Below are 22807 nucleotides of genomic sequence, written 5' to 3'. Positions count from 1 at the left end.
ACGGGGAGGGCAGGGGCATGAATGAGACTGGCGGGGGACCCGAGGAGCAGGAACGTGGCCTTTTCACATAGGGTGCAACTGGGCGAGGTGACAAAACCGAAACACTGCATGGATGACACAGCATGTGCCCACCTTCAAACATTTTGGCAAAGGCCTCATCGCTCCCTACGCCCACCTAATTTCTCACCACTTTCTTTTTCTCGTCTTCGTCTCCGTTCTCCCACGCTTTCCTCGCCACTTAATTGATGTAAAATTTGGAAGGATGTAAATTCAGAGGAATGATTGAACCGTTGCCAGCAACAGCGGGGGGGTTCCCAGGAATCTTCACCTGCATACACTCATAGATGTCAATATCAAGTTTCCCCTTTGCCCCCATTCCACACGATAGCCGGTGGTTTTGTGTTTTCCCAATTAATTCTACACAGTACACACCTAATTCATGAACATCATGCTAAGTCAATATATATAACACTAGAGGGGAAGGTCCACACAAAAAAAAAAAAAAACAGAGAGAGAGAGAAAGACACGAAGAGATAATTGCTTCGCATGGTTCGCATACAAACCCCTCAACGTATTTGATTCACATTTTCTTCTTGGCGCTGACCGATTGTACGCCGACTGTTGAAAATAAAACATATAACTAAGGTATCTTAATAATTGGATTTAAGACAGTAATAAATGTCGTTTATGATGGAAATTTAGAAATCGCACCCCATACTGGAAAAAGCAATAAAATCAAGGAGACAAACTTTCCAACAGTCGAAAGTCCAGCGAGTTGGACGGACAATATATCTGTTTCAGTTGAATTTTCAATGCACCTGCGACACGTGGTTTTGGGATGGACCCAAAATAAAATCGCCGTTTATGGAGGGTGACACTGGAGGCAGGTTGATAAACTTTGGATATAAAATCGCCGTTACTGATAGAAATTAAGATTGTAAGAGAAGAAAAATGACTACTTGGGATCAAAGATATAAAATCGCATGAATATTAGTGAGCTAATCAGGAGTGGGATTATATTGAGGATGAGGAGATAAATATAAAATTAAGAGCGGGCAAACATTAGTGAACGAGAATGGATTATATATGGAGAGAGTGGTGAAATATGGGGGTGAGAAATATATATAATAAAGTGGAGCGGCAGAGATGCCAACGTAAAAAGGGTCTTCGGCGGGTGGTTGTGCTTATAGGGCGTGGTTTTGGTCCTCGTTTTCCCATTACCAGTTGCAAAACTCTGCCCATTCACATCGCCCTCCCCATCCTCCGCAATCTACGCCTCCTCCTTTTTTTCAAAAAAAAAAAAATTGTGTCACATATTTATCTCGTTTTTATTTATTCACAACCGCAGTCACAATCGCAATACAAATTCAGACTCTGTTTCAATTCTTTTTCCCAAGTCCCAGGGAATCTCCAACCGATACACTAATTACTAAATTCTGACGGCGTTTAGCTTAATGGTCCTGTGCGCAAAAGGAAACAACGTAGCCCGACAAAAATACTTCCATGAGTCCATATTACATCTGGGGGTCATATCTTACATTCTCCAACAGCCCTGATTATTAGGCATCACTCAAGTAATTTTAACAAAATCTGGCCGCGACGAACTTGGGAAAAAAAAAGAAAAGAAACTCATATTTTGTAGGAAAACGAAAAAATAAAGCAACGGATTCTGCCACCGGAACAAAATCTGCGGAGTGAGTCAGCAGGGGGAGGACGGCGGCAGGGGGTAAGTGTGTGAGAGAGTGACAGTGTCAGTCTCAGAGCGCCACCAGAGGATCTGACCCCAACAAAATGTCTTGAAAGAAATCGTCCACCTGGCACATCCCTGATGGCGAGTACATTCTCTCCCAATCTGTCTCCCCCGCGCTTCCAATCTCCTCCGCCATAACCCGCGCAGTTGTTTCGCAGTACAACGGCGACGGTTCTTCCCACATCACCGGGGAGTATTCTGGCGTTTCAAAATTCATCAGCACATCATCCCACACCGGCATCTCTATCCTCCAATATTCCTCCTCCTCCCACAACCTCCTTTGACTTGTTTCCCCTTCACACTCCCCAGACGGCTCTTCCCCTGTTTCTTCTCTTTCTGCCTCTGCTACGCATGGTTCCGTAGCCTTTCCCGGCTCTGCTTCCTCGGTCGAATTGCTCCTGAATTGAAGCACCGATGTCGGGGAACAAAGATTATGAGACTCCTCTCCCGAATCGTATCCCGAACCGGATGCTTCTGACTGCACTGAAACTTTCAGTTCCGGCTTCACGGTCACTTCTACTTCTTCCCCCTCGGCCTTCTCCCTCGCCGGTGGGGTAGCAAAGTTCGTCAAAGCATCGGGACCTCGCAGCTTAATCGCCGCGTTGTCGTACACCATGGCTGCTTCTTCTGCCGTATCATACGTCCCCAACCAGAGCCGTACTCGTCTCGCTGGATCTCGAATCTCCGCCGCCCATTTCCCCCATGGTCTTTGCCGCACGCCTCGGAACTTCCTGCCGTTATTGGCCGTGGAAACCTTTGCCGGCCGACGGCAAGCAGCGGTGCTCCCGGCGGGCCTCTTCCGGGCATTGTTGAGGAGGGCCCCGTTTCTCGCGCTAGTTTCGATGTCAATCTGGTTCACATACCGCTTCACTCTGGGTCGACCCAGAAACTCTCCTTCCTCGTCGCTGGAGGAGTCTGTGGCATCCGGATCAGTTACGGATATCCGTACGACTCGGGGCTCTGTGGGATTGCTCAAATCAGAGCCCTTGGGCCTCGCGAGCTTCTTGGTAACACTGTGATGCACTGTGTATTTGCATAGGATGCTTTGCTCCATGATTTTTGTGTTTCTGTGCTGTGGCAAACAAGAGTCAAATGTTGGCGAAACAAATAGGGGCCGACCTCAGGAATGAAAAGAGAATCGTGAAGAAGAAGATAGAAGCTTTAATTCATGATGAGCACTCCAAAGGTATTATGCTCAGAAATCGGCCAAAAAGACGTGCAAAGGTGGGCGTGGGAAGGACAAAAGCTACAGAAATAGTATTAAAAATGGAGATGGTAAAGCGAGAGAGTGATAGGAATAAAGAGAAAAGAGGAGCTTTTTCACATCATGGGCGGAGGAAGATGACGCCGGAGGTTCCTCAAAATTCGAAGGCGGAGTGAAAGGGCTTAAATGGTTCAGCGACTATATATGGCCGACTCTTCCCTTGAAACTTCGCACGAGAATCAGGGCTAACGGGAGATATCTCGGGATTCAGAGCTGAGAAAATACAAGGAAAAAGTATGCAGATTCTTGGAGACTTAGTGGAGCTGGGTCGGCGAGTAAAACAAGCGCTTGGCGAAAAACACCTTAGGTGCCGTGGAGACCGGAGCACCGAAATCGCCCTTTTATAGGATCCAACATCCCAAATGAGGACGCTCGCAATATCAGACTATTATAATATAATATAATATTCATCATATTCTCTTTCTTTCTTTCGTGTCTCTCTAATGTGAGTATAAATAATAATAAACATAAATAATAGTAAAAGAACTGCCACCCCTTGGTTCGTTCGCTTCATTTTGAAATTGAAGGTGATTTTGTTGAGAAGAGAAGGAAGCGGGGTTGGGGAAATCTCTAGTCCGGTGATGGAGCAGGGGCGTTATGATACGACCAGCCGCATCCTTGCGATGGGGACACGTTGCTAGGACGGGGCCCATAGAAGAGATCTGGGCCAATGAGGCAGCATCCGACGGTGGCGAGCAATCATATGAATCCAACCTCGGACACCGTGATGACAGTCACGTGAGACCCAAGATACCCGGTCCCTTAAGGTTAGGGGGTCAAATCACTCTTTGACTAATCAAAAGCGGTAGTAATCTTTTCCTGATGGGGAGAGCATGGATGAATGAGATTCACTGGGATGTTTAGATCATTTAATATTTGGCGGCCGCTGAGGGCTAAGAAGTACCAACACGCGCAGCGCAATGTGGGGTGAGCGAGGGAGTCAGTAGTTTTTGATGGGGGTGAAAAGCTTTTGAGCTTCGATTTTTTGCCCCGCCATTAAAATCCATGCATTTTTTTAACTTTTTACGGCTATAACTAACGTGGTCAGCAGCCTAGAACTCGCCGCCTTTCATAATTCCGTTATTTTTTTCCTGCAGACATACCTATTCCAGCCGCCTAAAGGACTCGTGCCTTGCACTCTTCACTCCCGCCACGCTGGCATTACCCGCACGTTATTATCATTAACGTCATTAATAATTGAGTTTAGCCTCGCTTAAACAGGGAACTCTGACTGTAACGGTTTGTTCTAAACCTCAGATGGCGCGTTACATCTGTTCTACAAAATTATCCTCGAATTACAATCTCAGTTTAATCCCAGGAAAAAAAAAGTGTATATATGACTATCAAGATTTTGTTGAAAAAACTTGTAGATTTTCATCTCCAGGGTCATTTTGACCAATAGTGTTTTTTTTTATAAAAAAAAAGTCTAATAAAATGATTTAAAGTTCTTGCACATTAATAATCAACTTATTAACCGTCAAAAATATAATTAACTTATTAATTTGAGTTTGAAACCATTATTTCCCCCTTCAATACGAATAGTGATTACGGCTGACCTATGAGACCTGTTCATCACAGGGTTTGCAAGTGAATGTATTCGTTAGAATCATCAGCAAAAATATACTCTATTCTAATATCCTGATATTTTACTCGCTAAAACATCATTTTGGAGTCTTAATTTGAGACTCATATTTTCAATATTATTTTTACTTTCTTTTCATTTTTTAATTGGATTTATGATAAATGAGTTTTTAATCTTGTCCCCCCCACAAAATTATTATCTGAAATATTTTTCATACAGATCTATCGCAAATAAATGGTATTAAATTATTGAAAATGTATTCTTTGATTTTAGAAATTGTAAAGAAAAAAAAACCTATTACGCACAAAAATTTTATCTATGAATGATCGATTCTAAGAACCGAACGAGGATATCGCAAGAATTAAAAGAGATGAACGACGTGCTAGCAGGTTGTTGATTTCATTTTTGACTGTGGAGCGGGTTATTTAAAAAGAAGAGAAAAACAATGTGGGTGGACAAAATAATTACATGACACCTGGATATTAGTTTGTGAATCCACAGAGGGGGCACGTCCTTCCCTGCCGATGGGTGCGTCTTTTCTTTTAAAATTTAATAATTGAGGTGCGTACACAACCCCCCACCATAGAAGCATAGTACTCCTTGCATTAAAATAAAACACAACAACGTAACTGCACCAATCAAGCCCTGTTGTTTACTGCGGTTCTTTCCAGAATTGAGAAAATTAAAACACTCCCACCATCAAAACTCTATTGCTGTTTAATTTAGTTTCATTTCTCGAAGGACCACTTATTACTATTGTTTATGTTGCAAGCCAATGCTGAACACAATCCCATTATCATCTGTGATTTTCAGCATTTATATATACTACTCCTCCAGTCCTTAATATAAGACCCATTTAACTAATTTGATTAGAATAAGAAAGTTAGGTAAGTTAATTAATTATAAGAAAAGTGACATATTTTTCCTAAAACACTATAATCATCTTTCTTAATACCCCCTCTCCTTCTTCTACTTAATTATAGTTGAGGGAGTAATTTAGAGAAAATTGATAAATATGATAAATGGGTCTTATATTTAGAATCAAAACCAACTCTAATATTGAGTCTTATATTAAGAACCAGAGGAGTACCAATTTATCATTCATAGCCACCCATATATAACCGAGATATTGTTCTATTTATGCATATTCACAAGCTGAATAAAAATTTAAAATAATGTGCTGCAAATTAATAATAATTATGTTCTGAGTATGATTGAATCAAAATTGCCCGCAACAAAAAGGCCTTTCCTTTTTTGGCAGTTGGCTAATTCTTAATTTTATTTTTGTACGTACATGTTTAGTTGTGTGCGTGGCTAAGGAAACGGGTGTACTATTACTAATCACACAAAACAAAACTTTATGCAATGGATAGCCATCCCGCCCCAGCAAAACAAGCCACGTCACCGCCGCTTCCCATTGAATTCTTGACCTTAAATTTTTTTTATATGCAACAAGGGTATCCTCAAATCATATCGTATTTCAGACTATTTCCTTTGGATCTTGTAGTGGTTAAGGAACAGCCTTCCTAATAAGTACGTTTTTCAAGATTTGAACTTGTGTTTTTTTTAAGAGAGTGAAACCATCATCATCTCAATCAATAGCTTGTTGTTAACTTTTAACCTTAATTTTGTCACAACGCGCTAAACTGCTTGCATTGCTAAATTTGATTAAAACCACGGCTTGAAATAAATTGTCATGGGCCAAGTCCGGCCTTAAGAAAAATATCCCAGAAATAGCTACACGTCAAATACGACGCATAAAACAAACAGGGCAGGGGCGACTGGTTTTGTATTCATTCCCATAGTAAAAATTAAAAGGTTAAAACAACAAAAGCAGAAAACAAAACATCAAAGGGCAGGTGTTGACGGGCGTAACCTGGCTCCCACGAGTCCAACTAGGACAAAGGTTGATATGTGTCAATCAATAATTGGGGGATAATCATTCACATAAAGATGTAATGTCATGTCATACTCGAACCATCAAATTTTCAGTGCTGCCGCGAGCAATATATGTTATAGAACAATTTTGTGGACGTGCATGCAGTGTATCTAATTTCCTGTGAACTAGTGAACATCAATTCTAATTAATCATACACTCCTATCCCTACTCTTAAATTTGTTTCTTGTTGATTTTTTTTGGGGGGGGGGGGGTTGGTTATTTGTGGACGCGCATGATGAGGTTATGTGAATTGAAATGTCAGAGAAAGAAGGGACGGTGGTCGTGAATTTGGCTCAACTTGCACGTCACTGGGAACATTATATTGTTGTGGTCAGGGGTCCTGCTCAATTAACAATGATCTGTTTAGCCAGTTGCTTATTATTAATGATCCAGTTTTAGAAACACTAAGAATATAGGGGGGTGTGTAAGAGGAAAGCCTAGTGTTGTTGTAGGTGTCTAGTCAAATCACTTCTTAATTAATGAGTCCTCCCCAATGTATCATCATATTGTTGGCTTAATATTTTCTTACTAGCTATTGTCACACTCATCTCTCTCTCTCTCTCTCTCTATATATATATAAAGAGAGGGAGGGAGAGAGAATACATGTATATCCGTACGTACATGTGCAGTCAGCCGGATCCATGTTGAAATGTTGAGTTGAAGGCTTATCTGCACCGCAACTTGCATTCCGCACTTGAAACGACAATTTCAGCCTTCATTAATTGGTTTCCAGTTGTTTTGTTTAATTCCATGTTAATATATTTACATATCGTCTGCTGCGGCAGATCCCTCAGGCTAAACTCCAATTAATATTTTACGCTCTTCCCTCCCTTTACTAATTAACTTTTCACACTCTTTTCTTGATTACTTTCAACTTTAATTTAAAGTCGGTCACACGCCCACGCACCATCAGTTTAACTCCTTTTTCTTTTTTCCCTAATAAATGTATAATATCACCCTTAGCTTCTTCACGTACACGAGTGGGATTCATTTCTGGATTCCTAAACAAAGGCCTTCTTTCACTTCTCCCTGTTAATCAATCTTTTAATGCTTCAATAATATTACTTGCTATTCTTCTTGCGCCTATCGGCCACGGTGCTCTGACTCATTCATCCTTCTCATATAAGATTAAACAAAGTCGATCGTGAGACTATAAGGCACTGTTTTTAATCAAGAACGGATTTTGACCTGCGTTCTTGCGAAAAAAATACATTCATGAACAATGAACTGAATACGAGCATGAAGAATGACTCCAAATGGGACAGGAAAGAGAGAGAAATGTAGGGGTCTGCTGAGATTTTTAATATGGCGGAAATAAACGAGATTTGCACATATAAACATAGTTAGTATATATATTGATGATGCATTAATGTACAGCAGATGATAATCCCCAAGTGTTGGTAATAAATTGAAAACCAAAAAAAACTAATGAAACAAGATCTGTTCTTAAAAGGAGGGCCATTTTGGCTCAGATTCAGAACATTGAAAACTTTATTATCGTGTCGGTCTTAACATCAAGGTGGTGTGTGTTAAATCAAACAAAGGCAGCTCGATTTTCCATGGGAGCAACATTTAAAGAAGGCGGGGCAGGCTGCAGGTGATGGGATTTAAAATATACTGTAAAATGGGGACGCTCAAGAAGATAACTAATTTTATTCATGGCACAGTAACAGTAACACGTCCCGCAAATTAACTTCTTTTGGAAGCAAGGGATGTTGGTTTTCTGCGTGTCTTACTCTCTCTCTCTCTCTCTCTGCGTCACTCTGTGCAATACTGTCTTTAAATTTTGAACCAGAAGGCTCCATTAGCAGAACCAGATCATCATCGCAGATCAACATGATGGCTTCCCCCACTTTTATATTCTTTCCGTCAGAGAAACTCTCAAAACACCTAGCAATGACCGTTTGACTGCATCATTCTGGTTCCTCCTCAGATTTTTCCTTCCTTGGCAAGACAGCAACTTAATTTCTTTCACATGCCTTCTCGTGTTGTTTCACTAATTACTAATTCCGCACATCAAAAAGCCAACACGTTCACTCGGTTCAAAAGCTTAGCCTTTATTTCACGCATTTTTAGTTGCCTCTAGCTGTGGGATTGTAATCAATAAATTTCCTAAAAGGGAAACTAAAGAAAAAGCTTCAAAAGTATATAAAGATCCGCACACACACGCACACAGATCATTTGTTTAGTTTTTGCAAAATATAGAATTTAATTTTCAATGTTAATTGTTTTCTCCCTCGCAGTACATCACGCCTTTTACACAAGAGTCGTTGTTGGAGCCGAGCAGTTTTACTTTGTTGAAGTGTTCTTTTGTTCTTTCTTTTTACAATTTGTAGTACTTATCAACAAAGAATCAGCTTTGCATCATTATCCATTGTGTGTTTTATTTTTCCCATCCTGAGTACTGAGTTATTGTGATAGCTAATTGGTCGAATTTTCGCTCACATACATGTACTAATAAGGTGGGCATATGATTACACTTTTTTGTCCTACTCTGTAATGTAATTAATGTAGCACCGTTAATTGTACTCTTTCGTTCAATCGAGATGCCGGGAACAAGAAAAAATGACTAAATTAAATGAACACACACACAGAGATCAGTAGATTTCCAAGTCCAAGATCCCTCAACAGCAATATTAATTCTCCGCGCCCATCTCAAATTTACTTGATCATAAATCAACCAGGCGAAAAAAATTAACCAACCATGATGACCTCTAATTGATACTCCTATCATCTTTAACGTAGGACCTAATTGAAAAGTTGGTGTTAATCCTATGTATAAGATTTATTTAACATGTTTATCTTTTTTTTTTAAATTAACCCCATCAATTATTTTTCCAATAATAATAAATTAGATCTTACATTAAAGTGACTGGATGAGTACTATTCAACAAATTATACCCATAGATTCAGTGATTCCCGTCACTGGGAAAATGTTAGGTTCTTTAATTTTTATTTAAATTTAATATATTTCGGGAATTACCCCTGCCAATGCAAGGTTTAATTTCGTAGGATTCTTGTCATCTTTATAGTGTGTTCAAAATGATCAAAAGGAAAGAAGAAAAAGATAATGAAACCGAGCTGATTGATATTTAGCTGGTGGGCTCACGGATTCAATTTGGAGGAAAGGGAAAAAAATTAAAACAGGTTGTGGGGTTAATTGTATTCTTAATTTGAAAGTGAAGATAGGAGTATTATAAAATGAGAATATTTCACTCAAGTTCAAGCACGTCACGTGATGCTCTCTGGAATTGGAGTTACTTAAACAATGATATATTTCAAGGTCTGAAATTAATCTGCGTTCGCTAGCTAATATCTGCAAAATATCTCTCAAAGTGTGGGTCGGACGTGCATTATGAAAATGTTAATAAACAGTATCATGATCAGTTGCACTAAATCCCACACAAAATATCTTCGCAACATGTTCGGCGAAGTTATTATCCCCAAAATAAAACCAAAAACAAAAGGTCGCAAACTGCAGTATTCATGCCTTCAATACAGTCTGCATAATTATATGTTATTGAAGTAATTTAAATTGCATATTGATGAGCAAATGGGGTTTGAGGTGAGTAGGCTCCTCGGAGAGATTTTGTCTGCAGATAGGTAAGGACGACAGAGAAGGGTGACTGTTGGCCAGGCCCCACTGACATTTCACCGTTCACCGCCGGTTACCGGCGCCGATTACGGCCTCCTAGATACCGGCATGCGTGTTTCACCATGTGGACATGATGTGGCCCTCTTTTGCTCTTAAAAAAATCCTACACTTGACAAGAAACATAGTATTATAAGTGAGCTTTGGGTCTTGTGGTTTTGTTGACCAATAATTTGCACTTAACAGTGAGCTTGTTAATTTTGGAATTTAGAATCCATGTTTTTTCCTTCTTCTTTCTTTTTGTCTCCGGAAAGTGTTAGTTAATTGGCCGGGAGGAGGATTTGGTAGAAACTCCAACGTTTTGTGCCTCAAAATTTGGGGTTGGATGAAGGTGAAGGAACATATTTCTTGATCCCACGTCATTCACAACTAAAAAACCTGAAATTGGGTTTGATTATAAAGACAGACACAGAATATTTTGGATTTTACATATGTTATGTCTGTTAAAGACTGAAAAGGCATATCGCTCACTGTACACACACCACTCTTGGCTTTCTATGATTGCAGACAACTGGTATATTTTTTTCTTGTGCAATGTATCTGTTGGAGAGACAATGATTGATTTCTTTTTCTTAAGATTGTATTTATTTTCAAACATTCAAGACACATAAAAATTTATGAAAATATATTAAAGAAATCGGAGTCGATCTGATTAAATGTGTGAAGAAATATTGAAGAAATGGAAAAAATTGGAAATTGAGAGGAGCTGCACTAGTATGAATTTGGTTTTATATAGTCTGATTATATGTATGGTTTTCTTCCCTGCCACTAGTATTAATGCAATACATGTGTGGTTTCTAATTTTTCTTTCTTCCTGCAAAAACGAAGTTGGGTTCCCACTCCTGATTCCTCTTAATAATTCATTCATTTTTGGTATCATCTGAAACACTATTAGTGGGCAACATGAGATCCTTCAACACTGGTAATTCCTAATCTCTTCTGCGGATCATCTTCCAAAACTATTTATAAAATTTGGCAATTGACATTGACAATTATGTAACTCATCAGACACACACGGGCTATTAATCAAAGTCAATATAGAATTGTCTACGGACAGGTCCAGCTCAGGATGAGTTCAGAGATTAGAAGTTAAATCCCACTAATTAATTTTATAGTGCATTTAATTCGAGTAACTAATCAAGTTATAAACAATTATAGGAACAGTGACGAAAGAGTAGCGTTAATGGGGCAGTGGTGATAGATATGAGGATTCAAACTGGGCCAATGTGTGTTGTCCTCAGAAGAGACAATTGGCGCCAGAAGTGTATGTGTGGAACTGAGATTAGGTATTTGATTTAGGCTTTTCAAACAAATGAACCGGATTTTCAGGGGCCACGTTCTTCCAATCCACTCGTGGGCACTACCCATTGGCCATTTGATTTATTCAGAGAAATCAAATGAAATGGTTATGGAGTTTCTTCTAAAAAAAATAAATAAATAAATAAATTGGTGGGCTAAATGAATATTAAGGTATCTACTATATATACATGTATAGTTTATCAAAAAGCTACGTGCTGACGTTGGACGTGGGTGCATGTGAATAATGAACTGAGAAAGTCAGCACTAAACCCATCATTCAAGATGTTATTAAAACGAAACACGACATGGATCACGACGTTTCTTACTTAATTAGATATTTAAGCATCTGATTTCTTAATTTTAATATAATAAAAATGCTATATGGGTTGGCACTTTCTGAGCTGCAGATTATATAATATCGATGCTGGTGTGTGTGAGTGTGTCCTAGGCCTTTCCTGTGCATTTTGTAACTCTATTCTCGTAAATTTCATGGTCAGTCGGCAGATCTAATAGTAGGGGCACTGAGATATCCAAGGGTAACCAGCTAGGTAAACTCTGATTAACGAGAATCGAGCCTTTAATTATAGTATTCAGTGAGTTCATGCATTTATTTTATTATTGAATTATTGAACTATGTTAATGTACGTATATGTACTAGCTCATTTTCTTGCATAAATACGGGCATAACGTACATGCACATCCATGACATTACATACAAAATTATAATCCCGTGACATTACGAAGCTAGGCCAGGCATGTTTTGGCCGCTATCGCCATTAAAAATGACGTTTCATATGCTTCAAAAGACAATGCGATTCCCATTTCATGTCATGGTAGTATAGGACCTTTTTAGTTCGTTGTAAATACTGCACTCATTTTAGATCACGAAATATTATTCATGACGCGTTACCGAAAATAGCTTTATATAATCTATCTTAAAAGTATTTTGGAAAGTAGAAATAATGTGGAACAGATATTAGTTTTTTTACAATTAATTAATTTTAATAACCTACTGTGTGATTTAACGAAGGAGGAGCAGGGTCGGAGTAGCCATTAAAATGGAACAGTGAAATCCCTCGCGAGATGTATACGTGGGAGTAGGACCCATGAACGTGTAAACCGAGAAAGCTTCAATTGACTTTGAACCCAACGCATCGGGCATCCCTTTTTTTTTTTGAGCTGAGCATGGGGCATCCCATTTTGTTTCAGTTAATTTGGAATTTAAGATTTTCATTAATTTTCCTTATTTTCTCCTCGAACCGCCTACTGGTGTCCCAAATAAAAGTTGGCAAACCTGCAAATTTATTGATGGTTTAAATATCCATTTTACTCCCTCTGGGCCTATTTATTTTCTCTGTAAACTCATGACCTCGGCCTGCGGGGGAAAACTCACAATGGGCCCTTTCGGTCATATTGTGGAATTTGTCGTTTTTCTTTGATATAGTTCGGCCAGTGATGGACTTTAACCCATAACTTGGTCATGGGTCAATCATCCACCTTTAGTGGACTGCACCATTTTTCTCTTATTAGGACTGACGCAGAAATATTGCTATTAATACAGTACCCAAAAAAAAAAGAGGGAATATTGCTATTAATAGGAAATGAAATTAGAAAATAATAATAATAATAATAAAAGTTGCTAGTGGTTTTTCTCATAACCGGAGCTTGACTCAGAGACTCAAATCGGGATTAGTGAATAGTATCAAATACTAAATAATTAAAAAAACGAAGTAAAATAAGAGAGATAATGAAGGAAATAAGGGAGCTACAATCTATCGATGTCATTACGACAAACTTCGACTTAACAGGCATGACCAACTGACTAACTTGGAGAAAACTATTTTGCCGTAGAGAACCCAGCCAATACCCACTTCTGTGGGATTAATACAGGAATCCTCCTCCATGACCGGAGAGGCGAGAAGACAAGTGCAAGTCACCAGCAAGTAACAAGTTAAAAACCAAAGCCCATTCATGAAATACAAATATATAGGTAGGCGAAGTATAAGTATCATACATATCCCTTAAAATGGGTTTGCCTGAATTTATCGGCTAACCTGTTGATGAAGTATGATATTAAGTTTTAAATTTTATTAAGCCACATAATTTGGAGTTATTTCAGGCGCCTCTCCTCCACCGCGTTCAAATTTAAAACTTAAAAGGCTCTGCTTGCAAGTTGCAACAATCATTTCTCATCTTTAGTATCTCTGGCTTTGGAAGCTATGGCAGTTCAGTTGTACTTACTCTACCGCTATCGGATCACAAGACTACACCTGGATGGGTCATAACTCACAAGTCGTGCATATTCAATTCAATTCTTTTGTTTGTAATAATATTCGGCGTATATGTAGCTTGGTGGCACAAGCAGCAGTGCTCATGGGGACGGGCTGGTATTTCTGGGCAGCTAATCTTCTCACATGCTCATATTGGTAGGATTGCTGACATCGTGCTTCAATCCATTATTTAAAACAGTTTACAAGTTCCTGTATGAATGTGCAGGAATTTGATTTGCAAACTAATGCTCAACCACAGCCAGAGACCTGCTTTTTGGTCAAAATATCGCCCACTCCTGGCTCAAGGTATTATTATTCTTGCCAGGGTCGCTCTCGAGACTGTTAAGAAGCAGAATGAAGTAGCTGATTACTTGGCTGGGTAAGGCCCACCGACCCCGCTAAGTATCCAAACTTTCAAGAATCCTCCCAAGATATGGGTGGCATTATTAACAAACCCAGTACAGATCTCCTCGCAAACATCGAATGACCAGTGCCCTGCCAATCATCTACTTCTCTCCCTCCATTTGTCCAACTTTCAATCGACACAGGCCTCTGATTCAACCAACACCATCTGCTCATGCAATCATGCTAGCTACAGCAATAGCTAACCAAATTAACTGCGAGATGTCATACTCAAACTGAAGGACTCAACTTTATCCTCTTCCATTCATAGAGTATAAACTCAAAACGAACCCAATAATCTCAGGAAAAAAGCAGTAACTCACATAAAGCCAGGAATAAGAATCCAACCAACCTTAAAAAGTAAACCAGATTCATGCAGGGCTCAAGTTCATAAATTCGAAAAAGAAAATTATTATGCACAGTCAAAATGGTAATATGTTGTAAGAAACAGTTAATGGAGCCACATTTTGTCTTGTTTTAAAAATATAATTTGCAATACAAACAACAGAGGAAACGTTTTCCCGCATCCATCTTCAACAGGAGGGCCTTAATCCATTCAATATTGAAGACAACAAATATTCGTACACAGCTTGTTAGGCCTGAACGCTGGAAATACAAGGGCTCTCCCTCACACAGGCCAAAGGTCACTTAGCCCATAGCATATTTCTGGGTCCAACTTCTTGCAGTTGACTCATACTTGTTCTTGTCTGTCTTGTACATGTGGGCGATCTCAGGAACCAAAGGATCATCAGGGTTTGGGTCCGTCAACAGGGAACAAATAGATAGTAACACCTAACGATGCAAGACAAATGAAAATATTAAATAAAGATTAGTCGCAATTAGGCAACTTAATCTGAATGAGGGAATTTTATATCTGGGACGCTATAAAACCTCAACTACAGAAATGAAATATCTGCCTGTTTGCGGAAGATACATGTCATAGACCCCAAGCATGAGTTGAGTTGTTTAAAATTAATCAAACATGGCCATGCTGACGCAGCTCAATCATGCATGACTGCCACAGCATACAAATATAGGGAAAAAAAAGAAAAAAAGAAGGAAAAAAAAAAAGAAGCGTTGACTAGTATGTTGGACAAATCAATTCCTTCCGCTGTTGTTGTGAAAAATGAACTTGGCGTCTGAGTAATGGATTGTTCAGGTGTTGCTTATTTTAGACGATGTCATCAGATCAAGTTTCCATAAGGATTGCTCTGAAGAGTAAAAGTAATGTACTTCCAAGGAACAAAGAATTTACTCATTATCTGAAATAATAAACATGCGAACCTTTGATATAGTTAAAGCAGGGCTCCATTGTTCCTTCAATATGTCAAGACAAATGCTTCCATTGCTATTTATGTTTGGGTGGAATACCTTAGTCCTGAACGCAACCTGCATGATCCATCGTCATACATGATTAGGCATAAGAGACAGATTGAAGAAGTTACATGGCGATTGATGATGGTGTACATCACATGTAAAAATATACACAGAAACCTTGTTAAATCTTCCCAAAAAAAGGCGTGAAATGAGAATATCAAATGTTACTCATTTTTTGAGTGAGTAGACACTGGGCACTACATACTGATTATTGGGATAAAATTAAAATGGGAAAGAAAGAAAAAGCATTTGATATTGATAAATCTCCCAGGAAGAGGAAAAATACAAAGTAAACAAGTGAAAATGAAAAGTAAATCATGTCATCATGAATGCTAAACTAGAAAATAAGTGGATACAGATAACGAAAGCACCATAGTAACATGAAATAATTAGCAGCCACCGCAAAGAACGTGAATGAATTACAAACCTTGGGTGGCTTAAAGGGGTAATCTGGAGGAAAATGGATAGTAACTAGGAAAACACCTCCAGCATAAGGACTGTCAGGAGGACCCATAATTGTTGCTTGCCAATGAAACATATCTTCAGCAACAGGACCTGCTCAAATGACAAAGCATGGGAGATAAGAACCCGTCAAATGGTATATTAGCACAGCTAGATTGGCAAATTAGATTTTAGCACATTGGCCAGAATCATTTCATTAGTAGTTTGTTTGGCAAATAAGACAAATAGGACATAAAATCCTCAAAGATTCTATTACATAGCAGCAAATGTAGTTGGATCCCCCTTCTACTCATGAAGACGCCATAAACATGGTGCCTAGAAGTGAACATGGCAAAGCCAAAACCGTTCTTTCGTTGAGATGCTAATTTTGGTGACACTTATGACCTAACGATGAGATTCAATTAAAATAAGTACATACCGAATCGCATATTAAGACCATCATATTGATACCACAAGACATGACATCTAGCCCTGTTTTCCTGAACCTATAAGGATATAACCCCCCAACTGAACGGGACCAAGCAAGCACTAACTTTCTTAATGGAAGAAGGCTCCACAATTGTAGGCAGCCCGACCAATCTTAAACGTCATCCACGCATACCAATGCCCCAAAAAATAGTCAACGTATCAATTCAAGATGTTCCAGAAAGAACAGTAAGAATAACAACGAGAAATCGAAGAGAAATAACATCCAATCAACAAACATGAATGCTACAAACTAAAGAACATATGACAAGCCGGAAAAGATACAAGCACGATCACCAAATTTAAATAGAAAACATGAACAACAAAACAGGCACCGAAAATTATAGAAAAAATAGAAGTAATAACGGCACTGCAAAATCAAGTAAGGAAAAACATTGTATGAAAGATAACGAAGGACAGACGGAATGCGATACCGGCGCTGCAAGAAGTAGGTGGATCCTTCTGCAAATCCTTGAGTTCCTTCAAGATCCGCTTCGATGCCATGGTGAAACCTAACGAGGAGGCCAGATCATCTCATATCAAAGCCAAAACACAACGCGTACGCATAGATATGTGCATGCATCGGAATAACTAGTAAAAGGCCAACACAGGAATAGATCATACCAGAGAGAAACGTGAGAGGTCCTCGATTCGGAAGAAAAAGATAGAGTTGAAACGGAAAACCGATTGATTTGAAATGGCAAATATCTCTTATAGAAATGCGTAGGTTGGGGTATGGGATCGATCCAGCCCCCTCCTCTGGTTGGGTGGCTTCTTTCTTTTTTCTTTTTTCTTTTTTTTTTTTCCCCGGAGTGCAAGTGGCTTCTTTCTTTCCTTCTTTCTTTCTTCTTCTCCTGCTATTATTTATGTATTATTAATTTTTTCTTTTTTCTCATTCTGTAAGCTGGGTCCCTCCCTCAGCCAAGCGTTTTATGTACGAAATATAACCCTTACTTTCCTCCCAGTCCGCAAGCGGCCGCCAAAATGGAACGGCATTTGCAGAATACATCTCCTTGACGACGTCGTTCTCTCCGTCCGTCCATCGTTCACGCACTATGCGCGGGGAATCAGTCAAGTTCGTGATTTCCCGCGTTTAGGCTCGGTCTTAACCACTGTATTTTGAGCCCTTTGTCGCCGTCCGCTGCTTTACCTCCCGTCAACGGTTTTTGGCGCTCTGCTTCCATGCAAAACTCAAAATCTTTGATGTGAAGATCAAATTAAACATTCTAGATTTAAAATCAAAATATTACTTTTTTGTTCTTATTTATTTTTTTAATAGTACTCATTATCGTCGATTTAGATTCTAGCATTTTTCAATCTAATTAAGGTAGTCCTATATAATTTTTGCATCCCAAAATTTAAGATCTTATTGGGAAAAAAATTATGAGTGATATTAAATGTGTAATATAGAGATGCTAATATAAATGGAGTTAATAAAATACTAATATTAAGATGATGAATATATATATTACAATAACTTTTTTATTGGGTGTTAATATTTTGGAAGATTGGGTTAGTTTTTAATCATCTAATATGATTTTCATATTCTCCTGTGCTCCTATTTATAAGGCAAAAAAAAATTTGGGAAATTGCAAAAAAAGACATTGGAATTGCAAAACGCAAATAGGGACCCTTGACAACTTCACTTTGGGTTTTGACAACTTCAGGGCATATTATTCTTGTCAAAACCCAAAGTGAAGTTGTCAAGGGTCTCTATCTGCGTTTTTACAATTCCAAGGTCTTTTTTTGCAATTTCCCCAAAAAATTTATATGAATATATAGTTTTACCTTTAATTTAATATTGTATTGACTTTATTTCAATAAGGTATGATATATATTAAATATGGATAAAATTAAAAAGTTATTAAATTTAAAATGAGAGTTAATAATATTTAAAATTTTTCTTGATCTGCATGAAATATGTTGAAAATAATTTATAAATATAGTCAAAAGAGTGAATAGTCAATCAATCATTTAAGTAGAGGTAGAATTAGGCTCATCTTGATACTACAGTGGAGACATGATTAATGGAGAGATAACACAAAGCTATGTGGTGTTTATAGTGAACAGGTAGAATAGAGGAAAAAGGTTAAATGCCATAAAAAATAACAGTGTCAAGTATTATAGGCGATTGATACATATCATACATGTAATAGTGAGACAAAGAAATTTCTTTAGGCAGGGGCAATGCCCCACAGTTATTAACGTTTATCCATAGCTGCTTTTCATGTACAGAGAAGCTACAACTATTAATTTAGAATTAATTATAGAGATAGTGTTGCAAGATATACATAGAGCAGTTTAACACTTTAACGAATCAAGTGGAGTTGGCGGAAATCACTTGAAAAGGTGATCTTTTCTGTTAAATCACCATATAACGCATAAAATCTTAATCGACGATAACAACTTATGCGAAACGTTTAACCCTTGCTTTGATCTTGGAGCCCAAACGCCACAACCATGATAATTAAACTCCCAAAGTATATAACGCATTGTCCACGCAGGGACCCAATTTGACTTTGATATCACCTAAACTTAGGTTGGCAGATGAACTACTTACAACCACATATTTGTTTAACTGGAGAGGGATACAAGAAGACAGCAAAACACATAATATCTTCTGTAAAAGAATAAAGTCGAAATCGAGGAATAATTAATTCTAAGCATCCACAGAGGAAGAAGGCATGTCAATTGCTGGTGGAGTCGGGGTGGAAGCTGCTGATCTGGATTCAGAAGATAGCCGATTCTCGGCATTTGGTCGACCAATTTCCTCCATCGTTCTTAAAACATCTGGCATTGTTGGTCTCTGCTCTGGAACTCTAACAACACATGCCATCGCAAGTTGTAACATTTGAACCATTTCTTCCTCTATATTTGGAAATCTCAGCAATTGGACATCAAACACTTCTGCTGTCCATTCCTCTCTGACCACAGAATTCACCCACCTAACCAGGTGGACGGCCTCCTCACTTCCTGTGGTGTGCATGGGGCCTTTTCCAGTCAAAAGCTCCAACAGAAACACCCCAAAACTGTAGACGTCAGATGCGTGGCTTGCTTTTCTGGGGTCTGTTACTTCCGGAGCACGGTAGCCAGCACTTCTTAGAGACGGTGGCACTATTGGACTCATCAGTGTTGCTAAACCAATGTCAGAAATACAGCCGTATCCTTCGGAGTTGAGGAAGATGTTCGAGGCTTTTATATTTCCATGGACAAGTTTTCCTCCTTGTTGAGCATGGACGTGAGCTATTCCTCTTGCTGCACCCACTGCGATCCTCAGTCTGCCATGCCAATCCAAAGAAATCCTTTCTTCCCCTCTTCTACCTGCATATTGATATCCGAATATCATTGTACTTGTTGAAATTCAGAGATTGAATATCATTATACTTGTTGAAATTCAGAGACAATCTAAGTCCTATATAATGATGCGTTCAATTAAACAGCATGCAATGACAGAGGTTTGAAAAACTGTGGAATAACAGAGGGATATTGCGTCGTCTGAATTTCTCATTCAATGAATGAGCAGCTGAGCACATCTTGCATATGAAAATGAAAAATCTGATCTTTTGTTTTGATTCAAATTAGATTCTTCGTGTATGATAACATAGAAACTAAAATACGATCTTCGACAAAAGCAATACTGAATTCATAGACCCAGGAAGAAGAATAGATGGAGGGAATGGAGATAAATATAACGAACAGTTGTTTTCCAGAGAGGGGAAAAGGTTAAACATACCGTGCAACATAGCAGAAACGCTACTGTGTTCATAGTAATCATAGATCATAAGTTTCTCCTCCTTGGAATAGTAATATGCCCTTAGAGCTGCCACATTGTCGTGCCTAATCCTTCCCACAACCTCCATCTGCTGTTCAAACTCGCGTTTTCCGATGATGACCTCTTTCAGTCTCTTCACCGCCACAGTGGTAGCGTCCTCTAGATTTGCCTTATATGTTGTGCCATAGGTCCCCTTGCCGAGCACCTCAGCAGATGCTCTCAACAGATCCTCCAGGTCAAACGCGAAATTGCAATCCTCAAAGAACTCAATCTTGTTTTTTCTGCAATGACTCTCGGAGATATCCTTTTTGAGAAACGTGACTTTTTTCTGAGATTTCATTGCTAGCCCATTTTCACCTCTTTTATCATAGTAGCACAAAAGCAAGCAAGCTGCAATAACTCCAAACGCCAGCCCACTGCAACCCAGAATTATACCTATTAAAGCCGACTTACCAAGTTTTTTTGACGTTTTCTTTCTTGGTTGAGCATTTGCCGATGAAAGATTGTTCCCTGAGAACGCCCAACTTGGGAATCTCTGAAGGGAGTTGGGCACCGTCCCACTAAGCTTATTGTTGGCCAGATTCAGTTCTTGCAGGGTAGGAATATTGATATTAGGAATTTCACCCGAAAGCGAGTTGTTTGCCAGGACTAAAGATGTGAGATGAATCAGATTCGAAATTGATGAAGGAATGCTCCCATTAAAAAAGTTGTTGGAAAAATCAGCAACAGTCAAATACTTCCAAACTGAGAAATCTGGCGGTAATAGGCCAGAAAACTCGTTGAATTGAATGTCAAGATAGGTTAAATTCTTAAGCTCAGAGAAACCAGAAGGAAAAGGACCCGTTATGCTATTGGATTTTAGATTCAGAGTCTGAAGTGCTGAGAGGCGACTTAGGGTCTTCGGTGGTATTGGACCGCTCAATCCAACTGCAGGTAAATGAAGGGCTATGACTCTGGAATGTTCTCTATCGCAGGTGACTCCCTTCCAGCTATGGCATGCTGAAGATTTCTCTTCCCAGTTTAGAGCATGAGAGTGGTTTATATTGTGCAGGAAGTCAAGCAAGGCTTGTTTATCTTCCACTGGCTCGGCTCCAACACGAAGGAACATTGCTCCAACCGTGAAGGCTGTTGAGAACACGAACAACAATTCCAGTCTGTTTCCCATAATCTCCCGGAGGTATTGATTGATTCTACAGTAATAAGCTGGTGAAAAAGCAGAAGGTCTGAAGATTAAGCGATAGTATTCGATGAAAATGTAGAGTTGAATCAGAGATAATTGAACATGACTCGTGAGGCTTCTTTGAGCGTACAGTATGTTTGTTACTTGATACCTTGGTCTTATTGTCTGAGATTGCGACATAAAATTATACGCTCTTATGTTTTGGGTCAAAATAAGCAACTCACGTTTGAAATTGACATCAACTTTACACTAACTTCCTTTTTTTTTTTCTGTTCACCAACTCTGTTTGGTTGCCAAGTGACCACAACAGAAAAAGAAACAAACCAAACTTTGAAACTAGAACTTCATCCAGCAGCCAATATTCCAGTGACAGGAAGAAAATTAGATCGTTTTGGGGAAATAAATGAGAAACGTACAAAAGAAAAAACATAGAAGCAGAACCTTTGATTTATTCTTCCTCCTCCCTTCGTTTAAGTGACATGTAACAAGAAAAGGGACAAACGTCCTTTTTTCTTTTCTATTGCAATTTCTGGATTATTATATGATGATTCTGAAACTTTCAGGGGAATCAAGCAGAGAAGCACAATAAACTTAATTTCATCAGGATGAAAAAGGATTACTTACTCATGGATTCCAAACAGACAAACTAGTTAAGGATCCATGGATAGAAGGCAATGCCCCTGGTAAGCACAGCATGAATTGAGAAGAACAAGTCAAAGAGAGAGCAGCATTCAGTAGGGGGCCACTCCAGATGGATCATATCAAAAAGATAGGGGTCCATCTGATTTGGAGAGGATTGCAATCATGGAGTATACTGATCCAGACCGTTTGGTGGTGATAGAAGACGAGTTTGGCATATGCTTGCTGAAATAGCAGAGTCACATCCATCAAATGCGAAGAGAAACCCCATTGGATAGCGATTTGGTGAGAAGCTAAAGCTTAGACATCATTATTTTATGCCGCAAGAACGAGAAGGGGCATGTGGGTGAGGCCATTAGAGTAATGAGACAAATACGAAGAGGATTCATAAAGTTGATTGGAATGATAGTAAGCCATATAGCTACCGGCCTACCATTGATCCTGGAGGATCTACACATGCTGCAATTCCTTTTCGGTTCTAATTTCTTGATTGTAGGAACGTGAGTGGGGAGTGAGTTGGGAGGGGAAAATAAAGAAACCGCAGATTGCGGAATGAGGAGTGAGCTCGTGAGCTTTGTCTGGTTCGCAGAGGCAAAGGTTCATTTTAATTGCAACAGAGCGACCGTTTCAGTCAAAAAATTATTTGACTCGGAATAAAATATTTGTTAAAATGCGATTGATAATTAAATCTCGAGCAATAGACAGGTTCCATTGAGTGAAGAGGAAGCATATACATCCCCGCAAAGCGCAAGTC

General features: G+C 39.0%; 3 protein-coding genes across 4 annotated transcripts; all 3 read right to left on the bottom strand.

Moving 5' to 3' along the window:
• Positions 1–554: 554 nt before the first annotated feature.
• LOC114746675 (probable inactive receptor kinase At4g23740) lies at positions 555–22327 on the bottom strand. 2 transcript variants are annotated; one of them, XM_028934919.1, is made up of 5 exons: positions 22039–22327; positions 20196–21437; positions 18834–19783; positions 5749–5751; positions 555–565 (listed from the first exon to the last, which is right to left on the bottom strand). In XM_028934919.1, the coding sequence occupies exons 1-3, from the start codon at positions 22040–22042 to the stop codon at positions 19122–19124; spliced, it is 1908 nt and encodes a 635-aa protein (XP_028790752.1). In that variant the 5' UTR covers positions 22043–22327; the 3' UTR covers positions 555–565; positions 5749–5751; positions 18834–19121. The 2 variants fall into 2 exon arrangements, with proteins under 2 accessions (XP_028790752.1, XP_028790751.1); XM_028934918.1 differs by lacking the exon at positions 22039–22327 and having other exon boundaries at positions 20196–21854.
• LOC114746676 (ethylene-responsive transcription factor CRF3-like) lies at positions 1483–3295 on the bottom strand. Its single transcript, XM_028934920.1, has one exon. It carries the CDS (start codon positions 2802–2804, stop codon positions 1758–1760), a length of 1047 nt encoding a protein of 348 aa, XP_028790753.1. The 5' UTR covers positions 2805–3295; the 3' UTR covers positions 1483–1757.
• LOC114746677 (ubiquitin-conjugating enzyme E2 10) lies at positions 14495–17269 on the bottom strand. Its single transcript, XM_028934921.1, has 5 exons — positions 17087–17269; positions 16897–16974; positions 15963–16090; positions 15443–15547; positions 14495–14950 (listed from the first exon to the last, which is right to left on the bottom strand). The coding sequence occupies exons 2-5, from the start codon at positions 16964–16966 to the stop codon at positions 14807–14809; spliced, it is 447 nt and encodes a 148-aa protein (XP_028790754.1). The 5' UTR covers positions 16967–16974; positions 17087–17269; the 3' UTR covers positions 14495–14806.
• Positions 22328–22807: the final 480 nt, after the last annotated feature.

This window comes from Neltuma alba, unplaced genomic scaffold (assembly GCF_004799145.2).
Source record: "Neltuma alba isolate B1F8T4 unplaced genomic scaffold, ASM479914v2 tig00005084_pilon, whole genome shotgun sequence".
Lineage (NCBI taxonomy): Eukaryota > Viridiplantae > Streptophyta > Magnoliopsida > Fabales > Fabaceae > Neltuma > Neltuma alba.
The sequence above is the reverse complement of the archived record's forward strand: the minus strand, read 5'-3'. Positions and strand labels throughout refer to the sequence as shown.